The 24,127-nt window shown below is 33.7% G+C and overlaps 1 protein-coding gene and 1 non-coding gene across 2 annotated transcripts; both read right to left on the reverse strand.

The window, feature by feature from the left end:
• Positions 1-4,454: 4,454 nt before the first annotated feature.
• Positions 4,455-4,561, reverse strand: LOC150031893 (small nucleolar RNA R71). Its single transcript, XR_016525644.1, has one exon. It is a non-coding gene; the product is annotated as a small nucleolar RNA R71 (small nucleolar RNA).
• Positions 4,562-20,332: 15,771 nt separating this feature from the next.
• On the reverse strand, positions 20,333-22,357 carry LOC120092463 (heavy metal-associated isoprenylated plant protein 12-like). Its single transcript, XM_039050555.2, has 3 exons — positions 21,898-22,357; positions 21,715-21,790; positions 20,333-20,910 (listed from the first exon to the last, which is right to left on the reverse strand). Exons 1-3 carry the CDS (start codon positions 21,901-21,903, stop codon positions 20,567-20,569), a joined length of 426 nt encoding a protein of 141 aa, XP_038906483.1. The 5' UTR covers positions 21,904-22,357; the 3' UTR covers positions 20,333-20,566.
• Between the last annotated feature and the right edge of the window lie 1,770 nt (positions 22,358-24,127).

Consider the following 24,127-nt stretch of genomic DNA (forward strand, 5'->3'; position numbering starts at 1 on the left):
TTCCTCGTCGGGGAAACGGGTCCTCGCGGGGACCCTTTCCCGTTTTCCTGCAGGGATTCTCCTACTAATTCCCCGCGGAGAATCCCCTATTAGATCCCCGTGAGAATTTTCCATTTTTTTTAATTTTTTAAGTTTGGGCTTGATTTTTAGGTTTAAATTTAGAATTTATATATTCAATATTGGACTTACAACACTATAAGTCTATAGTATACATTATAAACATATATATAAATAAGTTATTTTATATATTATAAAATACTAAAAATATAACTATATAAAATCAGGGTTGGGGATTAATCGGGGTCGAGGTCGGGGCGGGGATACCATCTCCGTCCCCGCCCCGTCCTCGGACGGGGCCCCAAAAAAATTCTCTGGTTTGACCCCATCCCCAGTCAAACCGGGGATTCCGTGCCCCGATCGGGGCTGGGCCCTGCAGAGACCCGACCCCACGGGGAATTTTGCCAACCCTAGTACGAACGCTTGTGTTATTAATATATGAATTTTGCCAATCCTGTAGTTTGTATTTTTGCTTAGTTACTTGTTTTATTTGCTTTACCACAAACCAATAAACATAAAATCTCCGGTTATCTGTATGTGACTCAAGCGTGTATGTGGTGACATACAAGTGGATCATGTCTTGAGTGATAACCAAAATAGTCTATAGTATATGGATATATGAGGGAAACCTTATCCTGGTAATGCTACGAATGTGGCCCGCTTTGTGGAATGGTCACAAGTGTTGTGACTTGACACAGATGGTCTGATCTTGATCATTCGTATTGGGGACATGCGGGCGGGGGCATCCTAAATAAAGAGTTTATATAAGACTTGACCACGAAGTGTTAACCTCTCGTTTTATAACACCATTCATGATAGAGACTTCACTTCACTAGGATGACCATAGGTAACATGACCTCAATCCTGAGTGAGTTGGGAACTCCTGCCATTGAGGGCGGTCCTTTCATTTGTATGGGTACGAGTGGCCAGGTCACCAATTTAAACCTACCATTTTGGGGATTCGTCTGATTTGGGAGTTGGGAACTCAGCTGCACAAGATGGAATTCGCTCCTTCCTTGAGGCAGGGGTAAGTAGATAGATGGCTCCCTTAAGGACTGATTCCGGGGCTTGAACGATGTGGCGCCACACACCTTATCCTGGCCGAGAGGTGTTCACACATAGTTGGACTATGTTGTATTGTTCATTAGATGAATCAGTGGTACTTAAGGAGTGAGATGTAACTACAGGGGCAGAGCGGTAAATTGGCCCAATTATACTTACGAGCATCTATAAAGGGTCATCGTACTCATGATTGGTTATATCCAATGGACACAGAAATATATCTGTGGTAAGAAGAGTTCAGTTGTTGGTCTTTAGTGGAATGCCTGACAGTGAACGGATGGTGGATCTCGTGGCTAAAGAGTTTAGTCAGCTATTCACGTACCGAACGCACTCATGGAACTCTTGGTATGAGATCCTTTAGTTACACATATCTATCCAAATCAACGTTTCAATAGTATCCGCGTCCAGCTCTATTTCTTGTACAACCAGACTCTAAAGAAATTATGTGTCGTCAATTTAATTAAACATTAGTTTGTATTCAAATTACCGATTATGGATCTAAAATAACCTGAATTATCTCCCATGGAGGATGATCCGCCAATTTGCTTGGCCCCTAAATACTCCAAGATTGCCTCCTCATCAGTGTGACCTACCATTGTTTCTATGCAAACAACAATATGTAAGTTATGAAACTTAAACTCAAACTTCTATTAGAAGATTACATGGTTATTCCATATCATTAAGATGTTCATCGAAACTTAAACTCCTATTAGAAGATGATTCTACATCCTCTTCCTCGTCATTTATGAAGTCATCATCAACTCTTTGAATTATATGTTCTTCTAAGACTATAGGATCAACATCAACTCTACATAAAATGATATCATTCATCGATTCATCGATTGTACAAATAATACTATTCACAACTTCTAATAACCCTGGTTGGCCATTCTCACATTCTTCTGCTTCTGGTATGTCCCACACCTGCTTGTTTTGGACTACTTGCACCATTTTCCAATTATTACCATATTTAGGATCGTTGATGTAAAACACTTGTTTGGATTGATTGGCAAATACAAAAGGCTCGTTAGCAAACCAATGACGAGCTGTATTAATTGTTATATACCCCAAATCCATGTGTACTCTGTTAATCTTTTTAAAATCTGTATCGAACCAAGTACATTTAAATATAATTACATGTCTTCTCTTGGCATACTGGAAGTCCAATACTTCATTGACAACACCATAGAAATTATGGAGATCTCTTCCACCTTCACTTTCTAAAGGAACCATGATCCCGCTATTTTGTGTACTCCGACAATTATCACACTCAATACTATGATAGCGTACTCCATTAACAATGCATCCACTATATGAGCGCACTTCTAAACTTGGCCCCATCATTAGTGAATATATATCATCAAACATATTTCCATTTTCACGCAATGAAAGAACCTGTTAATTCAGTACAACACAGTAGATCTTAAAAACTAATGTCGGTAGGTATTAATTCGATTGAATTTTTACTTGCCTTTTAAACTCATATTTACATGAGATTTGAACCAATCAGGAAAGTCTCATTAGTGCCTTCTGTATAAATCATCCTGACTTTGAACTTCATGTCGAATTAATCTCAAATATTGCCTATAAGTAAGAGACTTGTCTCAAGTTTATATTTCACACTTTGTATCAAAATCATCAATTACAAAAGAATGTTTAAAACATACTTTCGGTAAGATTTTGTTTCCATGCAATTGTTCAAGATGTACCAATGTGCACTACATTTCTCTTCTCTCGATAATGTCTTTACTTTTAGTGCTTCTAATGGTCGTGCATTTTGTCTGAACATTGAAAATTCACCACATATCTCATCCTTTGGAAGCCTATCATCATTTCTTTTATCTCTATTGAACCTCGTCTCAATTCCAGTTATATACAAAGAACAAAAAAACAACAGTCCATACATTATATATACTTCTGCTGTAGAACCTTCAGGACGTGCTTTGTTTCATACATATTGTTTCAATATCTGTAAATTTCTTTCGATAGGTGATAACGGGCAGAAATGCACGTTATTACAACGCAAAGATGTAAAACAATGTAGGATTGTGATGGTAAAAAAATGTAAAATCATGTCCAAAAGCATTAAGTTAAGAACATTGCGATCGTCTGCGCCCATCGCATTAAAGTAGCTAATTTACGTATTTGGTGAAAGAAAATGAGTTGGCGCAAGGCAGAATTGTGGTCCAAGGAATTTAGCAACCGAGCGCATTAGAAGATTGCGACCGCAAAGCTATGCGATCGTATGCGTTCGCCAAGATCTGCTCAAGAACGTGGCTGCATAGAGATGGCGCATCAAGGTGAAAGCTTAATAAATCACGATGGTACAGAAAGCTGATGACGATCAAATTCGAATTTAGTTGACAAATCGTTAATGACACATTGTAGCAAGTACACTCAACTTTTCAGTGACAATTAATCGGTGCATCTGACAGAGATTTAATGACATCTCATCAGAGCAATCATTTGAGAGAAAAGCTCTTCACCCTGAAGCTCTATAAATACCGAAGGCCACTTTCGTTGAAGGAGTTCTGGTTCTAGTTAAGCAGTTAGAATTTTGGAGTTCTTTTCTGCCATATACATAGATAGTCATAGTCTGTAATTTTATATACTTAAAGACGGAGGCGAGTGAAGAGAGAAGACGTTGGAAGATCGTTCCTGGTCAACTTAAGAGAATGCCGGGAAGCATTGAAAACGAGGAGAGGGCCGACTCTTGCGAAAGCAAGAACATTCTTTTGAGCAGAGTAGAGAAAACACAGTGTAAAAGCCTTGGGAAGCAAGGCATTGCTACCAGGCTCCCTATCCTTACTTCCCATTGTCATTCTGTATTCTGATTTCATTTATAAAATGGAATTTGCATCTCTACATCTATTTACTCTCTTTACATTACACATGAGTAACTAAACTACTGAATGGGTTGAGAAGCACTTAGCTAGCATGACCTAAGATCTTTATTTTATGTGATCATCTTGTCTTATGTATGCATCCATCACTCCTTTAGAGCTACTCGAGAGAGAGTAAAGAAATAACCTAGACTTAAAAGAGCTAGGTTAGAATCTAGGCTTGAGAAAGTTAGATTACAATCGCATAAGCAAGAGATAGAAACTTAGAGATAAGTTCTGTTTACTAACATGCATCGCATGCACCCTAGAAATCTGCAATACGTTTGTGTTCCTAAACATCTCCGCTGAGGAGGTTCGACTAACGTTGTTCCCATTTTCGTTGTGTGACCAAGCACGGAAATGGGTTTATTCTCTCGAACCAGGGGAGATTACATTATGGGAACAGGTAATTGAAAAGTTCATGAAGAAGTACTTTCCCCAATAGAAAATGCAAGACAGAGGAAGCTAATCACTAATTTTGAACAAGATATCGACGAATCACTCAGTGACGCCTGGGCGGGGTTTACAAGATTGGTGTGAGATTGTCCGCACAATGGCTTACCCGATTGTCTCCAAATGGAAATTTTCTACCACGGATTGAACCCTACATCGCAGACGGCTGCCAATGCAGTAGCAGATGGTGGTTTGCTAAGACATATGACGGGGCGAAAAATATACTTGACGCATTTCAAAAAATCATAAAGACTGGAGAGAAAGCAATCAACGACTGAGAATTAAAGATAGTGACCTAAGTAATGGGGCCATCGCATCCCTACAAAAACAAATGAATGCGATCATGAATCTAATATAAGGCATCGTAATCAATAGCATGGGAATGCATAAAGGGCAGGTCAACATAATCGCTCAAATGACCATGAGTTGTGTCACCTGTGGAGAAGCACATCCGCTTGAAGAATGCCCAAGGAATCCGCAGTCAGTATGCTTCATAAAGAATAACCCTTTTTCTGATACGTACAACCTTGAGTGGAGAAACCACCCTAATTTCACGTGGAAAAATCAACAATAAAGCTATCAATCTATGGCGCAAAAGGAAGGGCCGCCAGGAATTTTCCCACAAATGAACGGTCAAATGCAGAATCAAGCCAGTAGTTCACAGACGCCGCAATCTTCATTTCTGGAGAGCTTATTGAAGCAATATATTGAGAAAAATGAAACAGTACTCCAGTATCAAGAAACGTCTATCCGCAATCTTGAAATTCAGATAGGACAGATTGCGGGCGAGCTCAAAAGTAGACTGCAAGGAGCGTTTTCGAGCTCAACAGAGCTCCCTCGCAACTCTAGGGGTGCAGGAAAGGAACAATGTCTAGCAGTCTCCTTGTTAAGCGAAAAAATGACAGTGGAAGAAGGGGAAGAGCCCATCATGACCAACCCGAATGAGGTGAAAACCAAGAACCCATTGATATGTGATGCAGAAGAGCCTGAGAAGATGAACCCAGAAGTTGTGTCCACTTACAAGCCTCTAGAACATGAGACAGAAGAAGTATAGCTACCACCATTCCCACAAAGATTGAAAAAGAAATAGAATGATGAAGAAAAGATCACTACAGTGGAAGTAATGCAGAGGTTAAATACTATGATCCGACCAAAAATGTGTGACCCGGGAAGCTTCATGATACCCTGCTCGATTGGAGGGGTCTACATTAGTCAAACACTATGCAATCTTGGGGCGAGTATAAACTTAATGTTGCTATCAATTTTCAAACAATTGAATGTGGGAAAATTAACGCCCACGACGGAGACTCTCCTGCTTGAGGACAGATCCCGGGTACACCCCGAAGGAAAGTTGAAGGATGTCACGGTCTCAATTAACAAATTCATTTTACAAGCAGACTTTATCATTCTGGACCATAAAGCGGACGATGCACCCATCATATTGGGACAACCATTCCTATCGACCAGTCGCGCTCAAATTGATGTGCACAAGGGAGAAATTGTGATGAACGTTAATGGGAAAAAACTCCGGATTAAGGCAATCAAGATCCCAAAAGATCAAGAAAAGAAGAGAAAACCGCCTTAGACATAAAGAGCTCGGGTTGAAAGGAATAAGTAGTCCTTGCACAATCATGCAATTCAAATTCATCAGGGACGCAATCTTTTTTAAGTATCCTTTTGAAATCTTCAGTTCATGAACTTAAATCTATCTTTTATATCTGTTATCGTTTCTATATCCTTTTTACTCCTTGCATAAATAAAAAAATAAAAAAAAGAGAAAATTTTTGTTAACTCTGTCGTTTATATTTTTTACCCTCTCAATGTTTTTTTTTACAACGATTGTGGTGAACGATTACGGGGGAACTACACGATAACTGAAAGACGCGACTAGTTCGGTCAGCCACCGCAATCAAAGAAATCAGCTCGCCACGAAGAAGGATGCGATCACAAATGATACGGGCAACAAAGCAAATTTGGGGGTTGTATCTATCCTTGACTTTGTTTATTCCAAATTTTGCAGTCTCGCATCTCATTTTTAACTTTGATAATTTTATCATTGCATCATCTTTAGTCGGCACAATCATTAAATATTGATTACTCTAGTAAGTCATCGCATTGTTTTTATGCCAATTATGATTTCAATGATGAAACACATGCCTCTATTTCTCATCGCATGTATTAAAATCAACTTAATTTTAGGAAAGTCAATTCATGAAATATTGCTAGAAGTTAGTCGTCCACCAGCTTTCTTTCAAACTGACTTTTACGAAACCTCCTAAGAGCATCACATGAATTCTTTCAACCTTTCAGAAATGAGGACATTGCTGCATTTAAATTTGGGGGTGCGGTATTTATTTTCAACCTTACTACTTTTAGGCATTCTAAAAAAAAGAAAAAAGTATAACGTTGCGATCGGATCCTACTCATAGTTGGATGTCTGCATGACACCCGTGGGGGAAAGCCAAAACGAAGGTAGGAATCGTGATCAACGCATAAATAAAATGATCGCAACTCCGCTACCAAATAGGCATGAGTTTAGACTGAGAAAGAGCGCTTTGCTCGTAGTTGGATGCTCGCATGACACCCATAGAAGCAAGCCAAAACGAAGGCTAAGCACTAGGATCAGTGCAAGGTCATAAAAAAATATCTAAACTATGCAAGGATAAAAATCATTTGAGAACACCCCAGTTGAAAAAAGTTTTTTTGAAATAAATCATGCGATGCCCTAGAAACAAGTAAAGTCTTTTTGAAGGATAAACTTGTGGTCCCTAAATTTTAGAAATATTTTAAGAGACCAGGATAGAAATTAAGGAGATTTGGATACATAAGATTTGATAAGGCACCTCGAGAAATCTAGGAAAGAAAAAGGTAGTTGACTCTCTAGAGAAAATCTTTAGTTTATGCTTAAGGACAAGTATCGTTTTAAATTTGGGGGTGTGATAACAGACAGAAATGTACGTTATTACAATGCAAAGATTTAAAACAATGTAGGATTGTGACGGTAAAAATATGTAAAATCGTGTCCAAAAGCATTAAGTTGAGAACATTGCGATCGCATGCGCTCATCGCATTAAAGCAGCTAATTTACGTATTTTGTGCAGGAAAATGTGTTGGCGCAAGGTAGAATTGCGATACAAGGAATTCAGCGTCCGAGCGCATTAGAAAATTGCGACTGCAAAACTATGCGATCATATGCATTCGCGAATATCTGCTCAAGAAGGTGGTCGCATAGAGACGACGCATCAAGGTGAAAGCTTAATAAATCACGATGGGACAGAAAGCTGATGACGATCTAATCTGAATTTAGTTGAAAAGCCGTTAACGACACACTGTAGCAAGTACACTCAACTTTTCGGTGACAATTAATCGATGCATCAGACAAAGATTTAATGACATCCCATCAGAGCAATCATTTGAGAGAAAAGCTCTTCACCCTGAAGCTCTATAAATACCGAAGGCCACCTTCGCTGAAGGAGTTTTGATTCTAGTGAAGCAGTTAGAATTTTGGAGTTCTTTTCCGCCATATACATAGATAGTTGTAGTCTGTAATTTTATATACTTAGAGGTGGAGGCGAGTGAAGAGAGAAGACGCCGAAAGATTGTTCCTGGTCAGCTCGAGAGAGTGCCGAGAAGCGTTGAGAACGAAGAGAAGGCCGACTTTTGCGAAAGCAAGAACATTCTTTTGAGCAGAGTAGAGAAAAACACAGTGTAACAGCCTTGGGAAGCAAGATATTGCTACCAGGCTCCCTATCTTTACTTCCCATTGTCATTCTATATTCTGATTTCATTTATAAAATGAAATTTGCATCTCTACATCTATTCACTCTCTTTACATTACACATGAGTAACTAAACTTCCGAATGGGTTGAGAAGCACTTAGCTAGCATGACCTAAGATCTTCATTTAATGCGATCATCTTGTCTTATGTATGCGTCCATCACCCCTTTAGAGCTACTTGAGAGGGAGTCTAAAGAAAGAACCTAGACTTAAGAGAGCTAGGTTAGAATCTAGGCTTGAGAAAGTTAGATTAGAACCGCATAAGCAAGAGATAGAAACTTAGAGATAAGTTCTGTTTGCTAACATGCATCGCATGCACCATAGAAATAGGATATGATAGTATGTGATCGCCTTGTGTATGTGTGTGTCATTCATCGTCACATAGACAAGAATAGAGGCTTAGACATAAGTCCTATAGACATCATCGTATACATTGCATGCATCCTAAAACTAGAAGTTATAGCATTTGCATTGAGAGATGACCTACTGTTGTATGTATGTAGCATGATCGCATAACTTGAATGCAATCTTAGAAAGTGTTAGCTAAATCCCTTCTCAACCTGTTCCCCGCATACTCATTGTAACTTTCGTTGTTATTAACTCTTTTCTCAATTCCACCGCATAGAATCTATACCTTAAACAAACATACCAACCAACTCATTGTTTTATTTGTCATCGCAAAGGAATCAGAAATCACCATCGCATATTGTCTCCATAGTCCCTGTGTTTGACCTTTGGCTTACCAGGCAACCTAGCAGGATTTATACTTGGACTTTGCTAGGAAACCTTGCATGTAAAACGCATACACCACCATCGCAAAATACACCATTATTTCATCATATTCACAACGCATCAATAGGGTATATCCAACTATAACTAACTAGACCTGCAACTTTTGTTTCATAGGGCAAATGGACTGCTAGATCCACCATTACATCAAAAAATGCCGATGGAAATATTTTTTCTAACTTGTATGACTATAATGTCTCTTTGTAATCGATCTAACTCCCTTATAGATATTGTTTTTGCACATAGATCACAAAAAAATTTGCATAACTCAAAGACAACAGTGGACACGTCTTTTTTTAAGTAATCCCGAACAACAATTGGAAGAAGCCTCTGAAGTAGAACATTTGAGTCGTGAGTTTTTAGCTCCCATAGCTTTCCATCTTTCTCACTCACATATTTTGATATATTTGATACAAATCCATTAGAAAATTTGACTGATTTCATCCACTTATAGAATGCAACCTTGTCATTAGCAGTTAATGTGTATGCAGTGTGTGGCTTTACAACTTTATCTCCTACCTTTTGCAAGTATAGTTCTTTTCGTATATTTAGATCTTCTAAATCCAAACGAACATTAGTTGTATCATTAATTTTTTTCCTCGATATTTAACAATGTGCCTACCAAATTATCATAAATATTCTTTTCAATATGCATAACATCCAACTTATCTCTCAATAAAAGTTTCAACCAATATGGAAATTGGAAAAATATACTTTTTTCATTCCAATTTAAACTTCGTTTCCATTTTTTATCATGTTTCTCTGGATATTTGTTGAACACATAAAAGTTTAACAAGTTTACCTCTCGTAAGATATCTTCCCCATCCATGAAAACTAGAAGGGGTCTATGTTCCACTTTTCCATCATATTGTTTGCTCTTGCGCCAATTGTGATTATCTGGAAGATAATGTCGATGTCCCATAAAACATTGTTTTCCTCTTAGCCTCAATGATGATGTATTCTCTTTACAAATAGGGCATGCTTGGTAACCTTTGGTACTCCATTCAGATAGGTCACCATATGCAGGTAAGTCATTAATAGTCCATAATAAGCACACACGTAGTTGAAAGTATTCGTTGCTAACACGACCATAAGTGTGCACGCCATCATTCCATAACTTCTTTAACTCTTCAATCAATGGCTATAAGTAAATATCAATTTATTTTTCAGGAGATTTTGGACTGGTATAAGAAGAGAGACAATGAAATTTGTCTCTTTCATGCATTTCCAAGGTGACAAATTGAAAGGAATGAACACCACTGACCACATACTATACAAAGTACTCATATTCCTGAATGGATTGAAGCCATCTGAAGCTAGTCCCAAACAAACATTTCGTGGGTTTGAAGCAAACTGAGGAAACTCACGATCAAAATGCTTCCACCTTTCAACGTCAGCTGGATGTCACAACACTCCATTAGTTTCAACACGTTTATCTTTATGCCACCTCATTTCAGGCACAATATGTTTAGATGCAAATAATTGTTTCAATCAATATGTTTAGATGCAAATAATTGTTTCAATATTGGTATCAAAGGAAAATGTCATAAAATTTTATGTGGGATCTTTTTACTTTTTCCAGATTCAACTTTGTATTGAGATTCACCACATACTGGACACTGTTGCAAATCGACAAATTCTTTCCAATATAATAAGCAATTGTATTTGCAACCATGAATAGAGTCATAACCTAGTCCTAAATCATGTAATTTTTTTTTTAGCTTCATAAAATGAACTAGATATAGATGTTCCAACAGGAAATGCTTCTTTTAACAATTCAAGTAACAAATCAAACAACTTGTTAGTCCAACCGCTAAGAACCTTAATATGCATCAACTTCACCAAGAACAACAATGAAGAGAAATTTGTACAATCAGGGTACAACTGGTTGCGTGCTTCATTTATCAAGTCTTCAAATAAGCTTGAATTGTTATCTCTTTCTTGGGCATTAGTGTGCATCTCATCCTCATTTTCTTCTTCATTTATATCGGCGTTCTGACACTGTAGATCATTTATAATATTCAAAATTTCATTTTCTTTATCTATAACATTCATCTGTGTCATACTTAATCCATCATCATGTGTCGATTTAGATGTATGACTCTCATATTTCCTAGACAAGTCGACTGAGTCTCTATGATATACCCATTGATGAGACGATGGGAAAATTCCATTAATGAATAAATGTCATTCAATTCTATCTATTGGCTCCCAATTAACACTCATACATTTTCTACATGGACATCTTGTTTTTTCCGAGTTCTTAGAAGTTTTGCAACTTCAAGGAATCGATATACTCCTTCTGCATACTCAGTTGATAGCTTGTTCCTAATCTTAATCCACTCTTAATCCATTCTTATTAATATATGCGATAAGTTGAACCTGTATATGATTTAGACAATTAATTATATTATAATACATAGTTCCAATTTCTAACTTTTAATTTCATTTTATTTACTTCTTGTTCGTGTTTTTTTGGGAGGATGGTCTACAGCTGTGGAATTTATAATGGGTTTTCAAGAAGCCCATTGGGCTAATTAGGCTCGTAAGATGGTTTCGAAATGGGTCTACAGTCGGTTGGATAATTATAAATGGGTTTTTTTAAGAGCCCAGTTGGCTAATCAGGCTCAGGCTCACTAGGATAGGTTGAAAGAATTGAAGGATAGATTGAAAGAATTAAACATTTGTCAACAAAAGTTGATATATATTCTTTAATAAATAGCTAAATTTAATTAAGGATGGACTAAATTACCCTCACTTGAATCAATAAATTACCCTCTAAAATAAAGGAATAAAAAACATGACCAAATCTATTTAAATTCTAGAACTTATAAAACTAGAACAATATTTCAAAAAACATGACCAAATCTAGTTTATTTGTGTCCCATTCATAGATGTCTTTTATTGACACTTGTATTTCCTTGTCTTGTTTTTCTTCCAATCCTATTCCGTACGATGTCATGGCTTTTGTCCTCCACTACTACACTTCCACATCTTCCTTTCTTTCTGCAAATTATTTTCCTTTTCTTTTTTTTTTTTTTCCCAACAGATTCCATGTATCACAAAAATTTATATATGTATAATATTCATGAATTTGGAGAGAGTTTTAATTATCTCCTAAAATTTTAAAAATTTTCAATTTGTCTAATATCACACATACCGAAATAATATTCAAATTTTAGAGACTAATAATTTGTTTGGACTCAGAAAAAAATTGGAGAATAGTTTTAAAATACGTTATTTGAAAAAACTAGAAATGATTTTAAATGGGAAAAAATGTTATAAAAATTTGAAGCAGAGTTGACGGCGACTGCATGGTGAGCTGGCGACGATTGGACAGTGAGCTTGCGGCGACTGAGCGGAGAGCTGACGGCATCTGGATGGAATGGATGAGCTGACGATGACTGGACCGGACGACGAACGAGGGAGATAAAAAAAACATTTTGGAGATCAAAAGGAGAAAACAAAAAATAGAGGAAGAAGAGGCTGCAAGGGTTTTAAATGGACTTATCGCTGGTCATCTGGTAAACCGTTGGGATAAATGAAAATATCCCGATGATTTTTCATTTACCATCGGGGCAGTTGTACACTCCCAATGGTCACATGCAAACCATCAGGCTAACACCAAGTTTTGCCGACGATTTTCTGACACAACCGTCAACAAAAATTCATCAAATTTTCACCTAATTTTTAATTTAATACCCATGGGCTGACGGTCCTTCCCGTACCATCGAGCATACTCTACACCTCCCGACGGTCTTCTTACACCACCTTCGACATAACTTCCCTATTTTTCATAAATTTTTATTATAAGAACGATCACCCGACGGTTTCTCTGAAAGAGTTAAACAATATGTAGTGGAAGTATCAAGGATCCATAAGCTTTTTTATTCACTAATTTTAGCAAAAACTAAAACGTGCTCTTCTCAAAAAGTGGGTTTTCAGAACATACCTTTGATAAACTCTCCAAGAAAACGTATGTTCAGCTGCTGTCTTCACTTGATATCGACGTGAACCACCTCAAAGCCTTCCTAACTATGCTATTGGAGCTTTAAGCAGAGTTGTGGGAATCAAGAACAGCTTAAAGATGTGAAGAAACCAGAAAAACTCACAGTAGCACAATTGAAGAAGACAACTTCTTCTTCAGAAAAATTTCTCTCGAAATTTTGTATTATCTCTTCTCCAACAACTCCAATCTTCTTTATATACAAAGAGATGGAGTGCATGGCTTGCAGCTCATGCTTGGAGAATCAAAGTAGAGAAGATAATGCATTATGTGTGAGCATAAAGATGATGGTAATGGAGAAAACCCATTTTCCATTCTTGTGCAACATGTAAACAAATTTCTATTTTCTTTTTAAAACAAAAAATGATTTTAATTCAGAATTTGATTTTCTTAAATTAATTTAATATCAAATATTAAATTAATTTTTGCACAATAATCATCTTTATATATTTAAATCATATTTAAATATTTATTCTCTTGTTCCGTTTAATTTGAACTTTTCAAATTAATTTTTCAAGCTACCCTAAAGTTTATCCATTTACGAGCTAGTAGGGGGACCTCGTGGACCTACAGATCATGGACTCCAATGATTCGAGATTAATTAGCTAAACTCATTAGTCCGATCTAACCCTCATTCGTTAACTAATGGGACACTCCACTATAGCCCATAGTTGAACTCCCCTCACTATAGATGTATTATGTCAACTTAATAACCATAATAAGTAAGTTGATCCTTCACAAGTTGTTCGTAATCACAGCTAGGTCAAAAATACCATTTTACCTCTGTGACTACATCTTGTTCCTTAAGTTCCTACTGATCCTCTAATGAACAATTTTGAATCATAATCCCTATGAATCAAATCTTTTCTCTATCATGAGAAGGCGGGGCCCCATTGTTCAAGACATGGAATCAGTACTTAAGAGAACAACATATCTGCTAACCCTAAATAGGGTAGGAGTGAATTCCATCTTGCAAGGCTATGTTCCCAGCTATTCATCTGGCCTTATCCTCAAAATGGTAAGCTTATTGTGCAGTGCTTTTGGACTACTCTCACCGTTTGCAGATCAAAGAATAATCCCGAACAAATAGGAGTTCATAGCTAGCTCAAGATTAAGATCGAGTTAACCTAGGTTATATAATAAATGAAATAGTCAGTTTTAATAGTAAACGGTCGTTTTAAAGAAAAGTGACTATTTTCGTGGTCCAGTCTATATGCAAACTCATTGCATAGGATGTCCCTACTCTCCTCAACATGAACGATTTGTGGATCACATCGTTTGTAGCATCTTACAACTTCTTGTAACAACTACAGAGTGAGCCGCCAATAGTGTTACCAGGATGAGATACCCAATTTCATCCATATACTTATTAGACCATTTAGGCTATATACTGCCAACTTGATCCTGTTTATGTCACTACATAAAGTTACAACATTCAGACTATAGGCAAGGATGTGTTTATTGGATTTTCATAATAAGAAGCAAAATCGACAAGTCATTGTTATTGATTAAATAGAATGTTTAACACGAACTGCGAGTTCTAGGACATTCCTAATATTCTCCGCATATCGTCGGGCTAACTCCATAAAGCTTGACGGTCACTCAAATACCATCGAAGAAATACAATGTTATCCTGATGGTTACTTCCATACCGTCCAATAAATTATTGCATTTATATTTCTTATTTTTTAAAAATCAAACTACTTCCGACGGTTGCTCGACCATTGTTGAAAAATTTTAATTTTACACCGACAGTGTTGCTTCGACCGCCGAGATAAGAGAAAGATAGCCCGACCATCATGATATCGTCGAGATAGTTGAATACGCCCGACAGTTGGTTATTAGACCATTGGGATAGATGCGTTATCCTGATGGTAGTAAAGAAACCGTCGGAATAGTTTTTTTTTATCTCAACGTCGTTGTTGCACCGTCGGGGGAAGTTACATACATCGACGCTTTTTTCTGCGTCGGGATAAATTTCTTCGGAAATAATGAAAATTCTCTGTAGTGAATATATATTATAAAAAATGACAACCTTATCAAAATTGTAATCCTATTTTATTTATTTTTCTCTCTCTCCTTTTAGACTTCGTGTGGCTCTTAAAAATTAAAATAACCCTTTCTCATTAAGGTTTTCTAGGCATGATGAAGGTTTCTATGAACCATTTTTCCTTTTTATATATTATACAGAGTCATGTGACAAGAATTTTCACATTATAAATATAACAATAATATAGTTTTTTTTAAAAAAAAAAAAAAAAAAATCTTCCACATACCTTACCCTTTTAGTCTATTGTTTTTAAACACACTTGAAAAGTTCTAATCAATCCAAACTACACAGAGAAATTCAAGTGTATATATTTATTAAATAAAATTTTGCCAACCTAGAGGCATGAAACTATATATTAGAATTAAAAGAAGTCTTATGACTTAAACATATTTTCCTATATAGAAAGATATAGAATATAATTTCAAGACAATTTTTAACACTTTTTTTAAGCAACAACTTTCTCATAATTAATTATCACCTACCTATATGGTATTAATTTGTTTTTCTATTCCACAAAAATATGCTTAGCCCACCAAAAAAATGTTTATATATTTGTTTATAAATCACTATAAAAATAATTATTGGGTTTTGAATTATCCTCTCATTTGTTAAATATTTAAAATGTAAAATCAAGATGTTTAATATACAAAACAAATACCACCAAAAGATAAAGTCAAGGATAAAGGTTTATGGAAAGATGGGCTGGCTACCACTCCATATATCATATATTATTATTAGCAACTTTCTAAATGTCATCTACACTAAATTAATATTACAATATTACTTTGTTCACATCTTAAATTGAACTGTTATTTTTCCTTTTAATCAATTTTAAAAGCATTCCATTATTTCTCTTTCTATCTTAATTCTTTTGATGGTGATTTTCCACAAATATCATTGATCGGTCACTTTATGGGTAAATTCTAGTCATTTAAAGCATATCCCTTTGAATTTTCTATCCTCTATTTATTGGATAGGAAAAAGAAAATTAAATTGATTAATTAATATTAGGACAATGATTGTCCTAAATATATGAATATAGTTCAAACCAACATAAAATATATATCATTGATCAAGAGATTAAATATTCAAATCTTCCCTCTCGCATATTATTGAACTAAATTAAAACAATGTATAACATTGTCTGCTTCAAGTCTAAACTCTTCAAAAAATAATGTAGTAGTAATATTTTTAATTGATTGGTTTTAACATGTTTGAATATAGTTCAACCAACATAAACATATACCATTGTAGTTGGATGGATGTGTGAAACAATTGTCTAGTTCATCAAACTCGAGATTAATCATTTTAACATGTTTGTGGTTGTTTGTAACACAAAATTAATAGTTTATAATTGTTATACGGGAAATTATTTCAAATAATAAAACCGCTGAAAATATTTACAAAATATAGTAAATTTCAGAACTATCACGTTGATAGACACTGATAGAAGTCTATCAGTGTTTAACAATGTCACTGATAGACACTGATAGAGTATCTATGAGCGTCTATTATTGATACTTCTAAAATTTTGTTATGTTTTGTAAATATTTTGATTCATTTTTCTATACTTAAAAACAACTCTTATTATAATTGTGCAGTTAAATAGTGGTGTTTGAAGTTGAGTATTTTAGTCTAAGTTCAACAAGCCTGTTTTTTTTAGGTCTAAAAGTATGTGATTTAAAATCACTGTTATTTTCTACCTTATTTGCATTATTATTATACAAGTAGTTAGTGGTATGTTTATAAATATCATATTTTGCAAAATATAAATAAATATATTTTCATTCTGCACCAATTTTAAAAAATGTGTTAAATTAAGGTTTATCTTCAATCTATTTGGTGATTTTGGAGATGTACGTACCAATATTATTATTGAAAATGTACAAAATACGTGAGAAAGTTTAGAGTTTAGGATCAAGAATGTAGATAAAAAATTTGGTCACTATATCTTCAAAAGTGTTTAATAGATCTCTAAACTTTCAATTTTGTATCAAATAAATCATGAAAATTTCATTTTTTTAAAAATTAATTGATCTATTAAAATAAATTAATTTCATATCTAATGAAATTCTAAACTTTCTGTTTTTATCTAGTACATCTATAAATTATTATTAAAGAAAAAGTTTAATAACTAAATTTGTAAGATTAAAAATTTAGAGATTAAATACACGAGAAATTAAATTTGTTATCCAACAAACATATCTATATATTATTTGGATTGACGTCATCATTTAGAGAAAATGGACAAAAAAGAATTGTTTTGTTGAAGCCGGCATCTTTGGATACATCTCACGTCCATTTCAATATGGAAATAAATTAGCTACAATTACAAATTAAGAAAATACTTAATGCCACGAGCTTTTACACATATCAATGTCTTTGTATGACCAAAAAATATTCCATTCATAAAAAGTGGATTTCAATCATTCTATTCAAATAGTTTTTACAAAAATACCAATCAAAATATCAATAAAATATTGATATGGATGAATATTTCTAAAAAATTTATTATATAAAATTGTAAACACGTAGAAATATAGATAGAAATGTTAACAAATCGATAGAATTTTATATATTAATCTTTGAAACTCGAAATTTATGAAAAGATATATAAGGATGGAAGAATTTAAATTCGGAATGAGTACTTTAAATTAACAAGTCTTTGTAGTTAAATTATTAATAGAAGAATGAAGACTTCATTTCTTAGGTTAAAGTTACTCATTTGGATCGTCAAAACATGTGTTTAGAAACAATTTTATTTTTATTTATTGAAAAAATATATTAGGTTTCAAACAAATTTATTAACCCTAGAGTACTATATTAACATTTGACAATGAATTAGTTAACCAATAACTCCTACTTTATTTTGAATCTTGCTCTCCCTATCACATTCAAAAGAAACCCAACAAAGTAAGAAAATTTTCTGATTCTAGCTTGTATTACTTGGGGCATTTTAGGAATTTTCACCGAATAGTACATACTAAATATATATATATATATATATATATATTTAAAAAAAAGAAAACATAAGTAATTAAACTACGGGACAGATATAAATTACTAAAATTTTGAGGACCACAAAAGATCAATGGGATTTTAGCAAAAACCATAGGACAAAAATCGATAATTGCATATATGAGCGTAGCTCAAGCTTATCTTATCGACCTCAAGGTCAGAGGTTCGATTCCCTCACCTCATACTTTAATTATAATATTTTTGCCAAAAAAAAAAAAGAAATTGGTAATTTTGCCTAATTTAAATTTATATTCTCTTGCTTTACTATTTATATGTTCACAAAGACGTAATTACTCTTACCAAAACCGAAGTTATTTCATTTATTATAAATAGTAGTTCTCGTCTTTCTAGTTTCAAGGCACAAATATTTGCTTTCAGAAATTAGCTACAACAATTATTCTAACAATAATGTTAAAATCTACCGCTCTCAATTAACATATTTAAACATAACTCAGCAGCAATTGACGTATAATCACATATTTTCATTTGTCGTACTAAAAAAAAGAAAAGAAAGCGACCATTAATATGATATGTATAAGAAACTCGAGTTTGTCACGATCATATGACCTCATTGTTTGTGCCGGCCAAATAGTATAATCTAAATGGATATCTATTGAACTTGTGTTTTGCTTTAAATAAACCAACAATAGATGAATTTTCAACCTAAAATTGAAATCCTACTTAAATTTCTTCGAGTAGATGTAGTGGGAACAACCATTTTTTTTTTAAAGATATAGGAGCATCATGCGTTTAAATTAACTATAATGTCACTTTTATAAAGATCTTCACTTTTTTTTATTTCTTCTAAAGATTAACTTATTGAATTCTTTGGTGTATTAAAAAAATATTATTGAATTCGTTTTTTCTTTAATGATGATGCTATTCACTACTTTAATTTCAATGGTGGCGATGCAAAAGCTTAAATTACACAGTTTTTTCAAATCTCCATCTTTAACCTTTGAATTGATCCATTTAATATATATATATATATCTTACCCAAAAGAAAAAAAAATTCTAAAAAAAAAAAAATCCTTTAGTACTTGGTTTTTAAAATTAGGCTGAATTTTAAAAATATTTTAAGAACAAAAATGTAAGAGAAAAAAGAAATCTAAGATGGATGTTGCATAAATGTTATATGTGAATTAAGACTTAGGAGATAAATACTTCTCTTAGCATTATGTAATAAGTATTGTATATCTAATATAATTTCTAGGTTAAAAAAGTAAGGATAAATTACAAAAATCACGTCTAAACTATGGTGGTAGTTGCAATTATATTCTAAAACTTTTAGTTGTACAAATTGGATCCGTAAACTTCTACAAGTACGATTAAAATTGGACCCTTAAACTTACAATAGTTGTAGAAATTAGATTCATAAATGATATTGAACCCTTAAACATATACAAATGTTATATTTTATACAATTATGCAAGTTTGAAGGTCTAATTTGATCAAATTTTAAGACTTACATAATTTGAGGGCTAAATTCTTAAAATTGAAAGTTTAATGATATAATTACAAATATTTAGAAGTGATTTTTGTAATTTATAAAAAAAAAAAAAAAAGAAAAACAATAATCCAAAAATGGGTATAGAACATTGAAAATTTAGATGGGACTTCTTCAAAGTCAACTTAAACCGATGACTTTAAAGATAAGTTATGTATGTTGATCGTTATATTGGTTAATGTTGAATATGTATTTCTTTATTTATTTGCAAATATATAAAAATAAATAATTATTAAGAAGGTTCTTTTTCTCTTACCAAACGAATATCCATATAAAGGTTTCGATCTTCGATGTTCACAATTTATTGTACTAAAAAAATACTGAGAAAACAACAATGTAATTAAATTGTCTCAAACACCATTATTATCCATTCTAACTTCAAACAATAATATTTTTAATAGTTTTATAACTTAAAATTTGGAAATTCAAATATTTAAACTTTTAATTACTAATATATATCTTAATTAGTGGGGTTAGACTTAAATTAGGAAAAAGAAATAATGTTATTAAAAATAATAATAATTTAAGCCTAATTAGACGTATTGGATTCTTATAAAAATGTTAATAGAAATATTGATAATCAAACAATCCAACATTTTAAAATAAGTTTAATAAAATTTGATATTATTAAAAGTAAGTCCACTACTAATCCTTAAACGCAATGAAAATATTAATTCATTCAATTCTCATGTCGATATTGAAGCTTAAACATTAAAAATCATCGACAAAGATTTAAAAACTCGAGTAGGATGTGTATTATTCACTACATGTTTGGAAGGAAGCAAATTGCAATCTTCCATACAAAAAAAAAGGTACATGAAATCACACAATATGGAAAGGAAAAAGAACTTAAGAAAGAGAAATCTCAACTTAGGTTTAGAACTTTGCAAAGGAATAAAATTCCTCCAAACTCATCATTACCCTTTCGAAATGACCTATATATAGAGAGAGAAAGAGAGAGAGATTTAACAAATAACACAACCATTTGGATCTTCTTCAATGCTAATGCATCTAGGAGGGTAGAAAATTGATGGATTATAGTGGAGATTATTATATGCTTCGCAAGCTTTGATGAACTCAGCAAGTTTTTGTTCTTCTTTCTTCTTTTCCTCAGCTGCCTTTTTTGGATCGTCCTTCTTTGGTGGTTCTTTCTTTGCTGGCTCTGGTTTCTTCTCTTCTTTCTCTGGCCCAACTGAAACTATCACTGTATGACAAATTTTCCTTAGTTTGCTCACAATCACCACTGGATCTACATCCCCTGTTACTGTCAGCTTCTTCTCTTTCATGTCCATTGAGATTGAGTTCACTCCTGGAATGATTTTCCCAAAAGTACTTTTTTTAGCCAAATAGATCACACTGAGAGAAAGTGCTCAGAAATCAACCAAAAACGTAAAGCAATAGAAAATCTAAACAAAAATTTACGTGGTTCATTGAGATAATAGATTCAAGGCATTTCAATACAAAAGATGACTGATTTTGAGACATGGGTTTGTTTTTGTTTTTCTCGTAGAATAATGGGTTCTTTCCATTTTCCATGTAAAAGGGGGGAAAAAAACTTCAATCATGATATGTTTAATTTTCTTTTGGTTTCTCAGAAGGTAAACAGATCACACATAGAGAAAGATGGCTGATTTTGAGATATGGGTTTGATTTTGTTTGTCTTGTAAAGTGATGGGTTCTTTTTATTTTCCATGAAAAAGGAAAAATATAAAAGAAAACTTGAATTGGTTTGAAGAAAAAAACTTGTCTTTATTTCCTTCTTTTCTTTGGTTTCTCAAAAGCCGAACAGGAGACAAATAGAAAGATGAATCATTTTGGTACATGGGTTTTATTTTGTTTTGCTTGTAAAATAATGGGTTCTTTCTATTTTTCATGAAAAAAAGGAAAAAGAACAAATTTCTATTGATTTGGACAAAAACAGAGCATTTCTCCAGAACAGAACAAATTTATATTGTTTTTCAAGGAACAAATGATGGGTTCATTCAATGAATCAGAACATGAAATTTTGATCTGGACAAAAGTTTTCAATGATATATTTTCATTTCCTCAGTCTCCTCAGAAACCAAACAAAAGAGAAAGAATAGAAAATCAAAAGAAAATTAAAATTGAATACCTGATAGGCTAGACACAACACTCATAGCTTTTTGCTTAGTTTTCTCTTCAGAAACATCCAATTTCATAACCACTTTCTGCACAAAAATCAAACAAAAAACAAGTATCAGAAAAACAGAACCCAGAAAGGGGAAAAAATCAATCAAATCCATGGAAGAGAAAGAAATCGACATGTCGTACGTACCCTCATTGCTGGAAAGATTTAAACACAGAATCAAAGAGAGTTTCAGAGAATTTAGAGATTGGAAAAAAAGTGATGAAATGTTTGGACTTGAAAAGACTTAGAATGAACCAAATTTATAGTGAAGAAAAGATATGGAGAAAGAGAAAGGAGAGAGGGAGGAGACGACCAGTCATGACGAAAGGTCTCAAATGAAGAGTCAAGGAAATGAGCGAAGCAAAGAAAAAGAGAGAGAGATCAAAAAGAGGAACTTTCTTGGAAAATTCATTTATTTTCTTTTAGTGAAAATAAACAAATAAACAAAGATTAAATCAAATGCGTGTGTTTTTTTTCACCTCTTGCAGCCTACAATGGCGGCAAAGGTGGAGGAAGAAGTCTTGAAAATGTCGAGTCAACCGGTAATTGGGAACCAAGTCAATGGCTAAATGGGGTCTTTTTCTTTGGGGGGAGGGGGGTTTTGATTGAAACACCAGTGAAAACTTGTTTTTATTTTATTAATTGAAGAGACTTGAATAGCTTGCATTGTACCTCTCTTTGGTGGTTATTTACCAACCTAGCCATACCCAAGTTAAGGGTTTGTTTAGATTAGCTCCTCTAGATGTTGTTAGGCTTCAAAGTTGCCCATAAAAAATGGTTGATCAAAGCTCTAGAAGGCTTGTGATGCATTAAAAATAGATTTGAAGGTTTCCTATCCCCTTTGAAGATTGAATCGAATTCTTTGGAGATCATCAAAATATTCTTAACAATGATTGTATATTTATCTGAGATGTCGAATGTTGCTTAGAATATCCTTTTCCTTGTCCTTCAGGTGAATGTTTTGAAGTTTTCTTTTTGTAATAGAGCCTACAACCGAATTACTCATGCTCTTGTATTGGCAGAGGCTTGGCTTCCCTGTGATTTCTTTTGTATTTCCTCTTCCCTTGGTGCTCTATATTTCATATGAGAACCTTCTTTGTATTTAAATTATTATTGATTTAATATATTTCTTTTTCAAATAAATAAATGAAAACACTGTCATTTGAAGTTATTGAATAAGACATCAATTGAATCCATATGTTGTCTCTATTTGACAACCGCGTGGGCAAGAATTTTAGCGATATATCTTTATAGTCCTCTCAAGTTGAATAGTGTTGAATTACACTTAGCTTCCATCGCAACTCACATAAATTTAATGCTGCCAATGGAATTCTCATTTAATCTCTATCAGACCAAAGAGCTAAGTTTGTATGCCTATGCCCCTTGAGAAAGGATGGACAGCATAAATTTTGCGTTTAACTCTGTTTAGTTGTAGTGGATGCACGCCCAAAACCTAGCTAGATCTTAAAAAAAAAAAAAGAGAGAGAGAGAGAGAGAGAGAGATTAGACTAGATATTCCAGGCAAGGTCAGAGATCCAAGAAGGAACTTGGAGGAACCAAGTTCAACATAACTATACCAAAATGATAAAGTTGATACGTTGTATAATGAGGCGACAATTCCTATGAAACTGGATTGAGAACTTTATAAAAATGGGGATTTGGGATAACAATGGGATGGAAATGTCATTCCCCGGCCCTTTTTATTGAACATCTCATATCCATGGTACTAAATCCTTTTTTCCATAAAATAAAGGCCAATGCACACATCTCCACCAAATAACACATGGTCTAAGAGTCAATCCTTTCTTTTTTTTTTTTTCTTTTTTTTTTTCTTTTTTTTTTTTTTTTTTTAATGGAAAGAGAAAGAGAAATTTCTTTCAAAAATGCAAACAAAAATGAGGAATAAAAATTCAAAGCAACATTTTCCAAGGTCGGACAATACTGTTGTGAAATTTTCAGTTGTCCTAGTTTGTAGCTAATGTCTAGTCTTTTGGAGTTTGTGCAATCACTTTCCTAGTTATTACGCATCAGTTCTAGTTTCTAGCTAGTTTTTGGCTTTCATCCGCTATATGTACGGGTGTAAATAGACTTCTTTGCTTAATAAAAGTTCAAGTCAATTTTCACTTTCTTTTATCTCTTTACTTTGCTATTTTTGTAATAGTGATATCAGAGTCAGATTCATTTAAAAAGTAAACGGCAATTAACGACAGTTTCAACTTAGTAACAATGACCTCTAAAAACTTTATACAACCAGCGATTCCTCGTTTCGATGGTCATTACGATCATTGGAGAATGCTAATGGAAAATTTCCTGAGATCAAAAGAATATTGACAAATTGTCTATGATGGAATACCAGAATTAACAACAATAATAAACA

Source organism: Benincasa hispida, chromosome 12 (genome assembly GCF_027475165.1).
Source record: "Benincasa hispida cultivar pf3 chromosome 12, pf3_genome.v1.1, whole genome shotgun sequence".
NCBI lineage: Eukaryota > Viridiplantae > Streptophyta > Magnoliopsida > Cucurbitales > Cucurbitaceae > Benincasa > Benincasa hispida.

Coding starts and splice junctions, on each gene's coding strand:
- LOC120092463 (XM_039050555.2), bottom strand. Junction 20,911..21,714: donor TGTTGTGTCTAGCCTATCAG/GTATTCAATTTT, acceptor AAATCATTCCAG/GAGTGAACTCAATCTCAATG.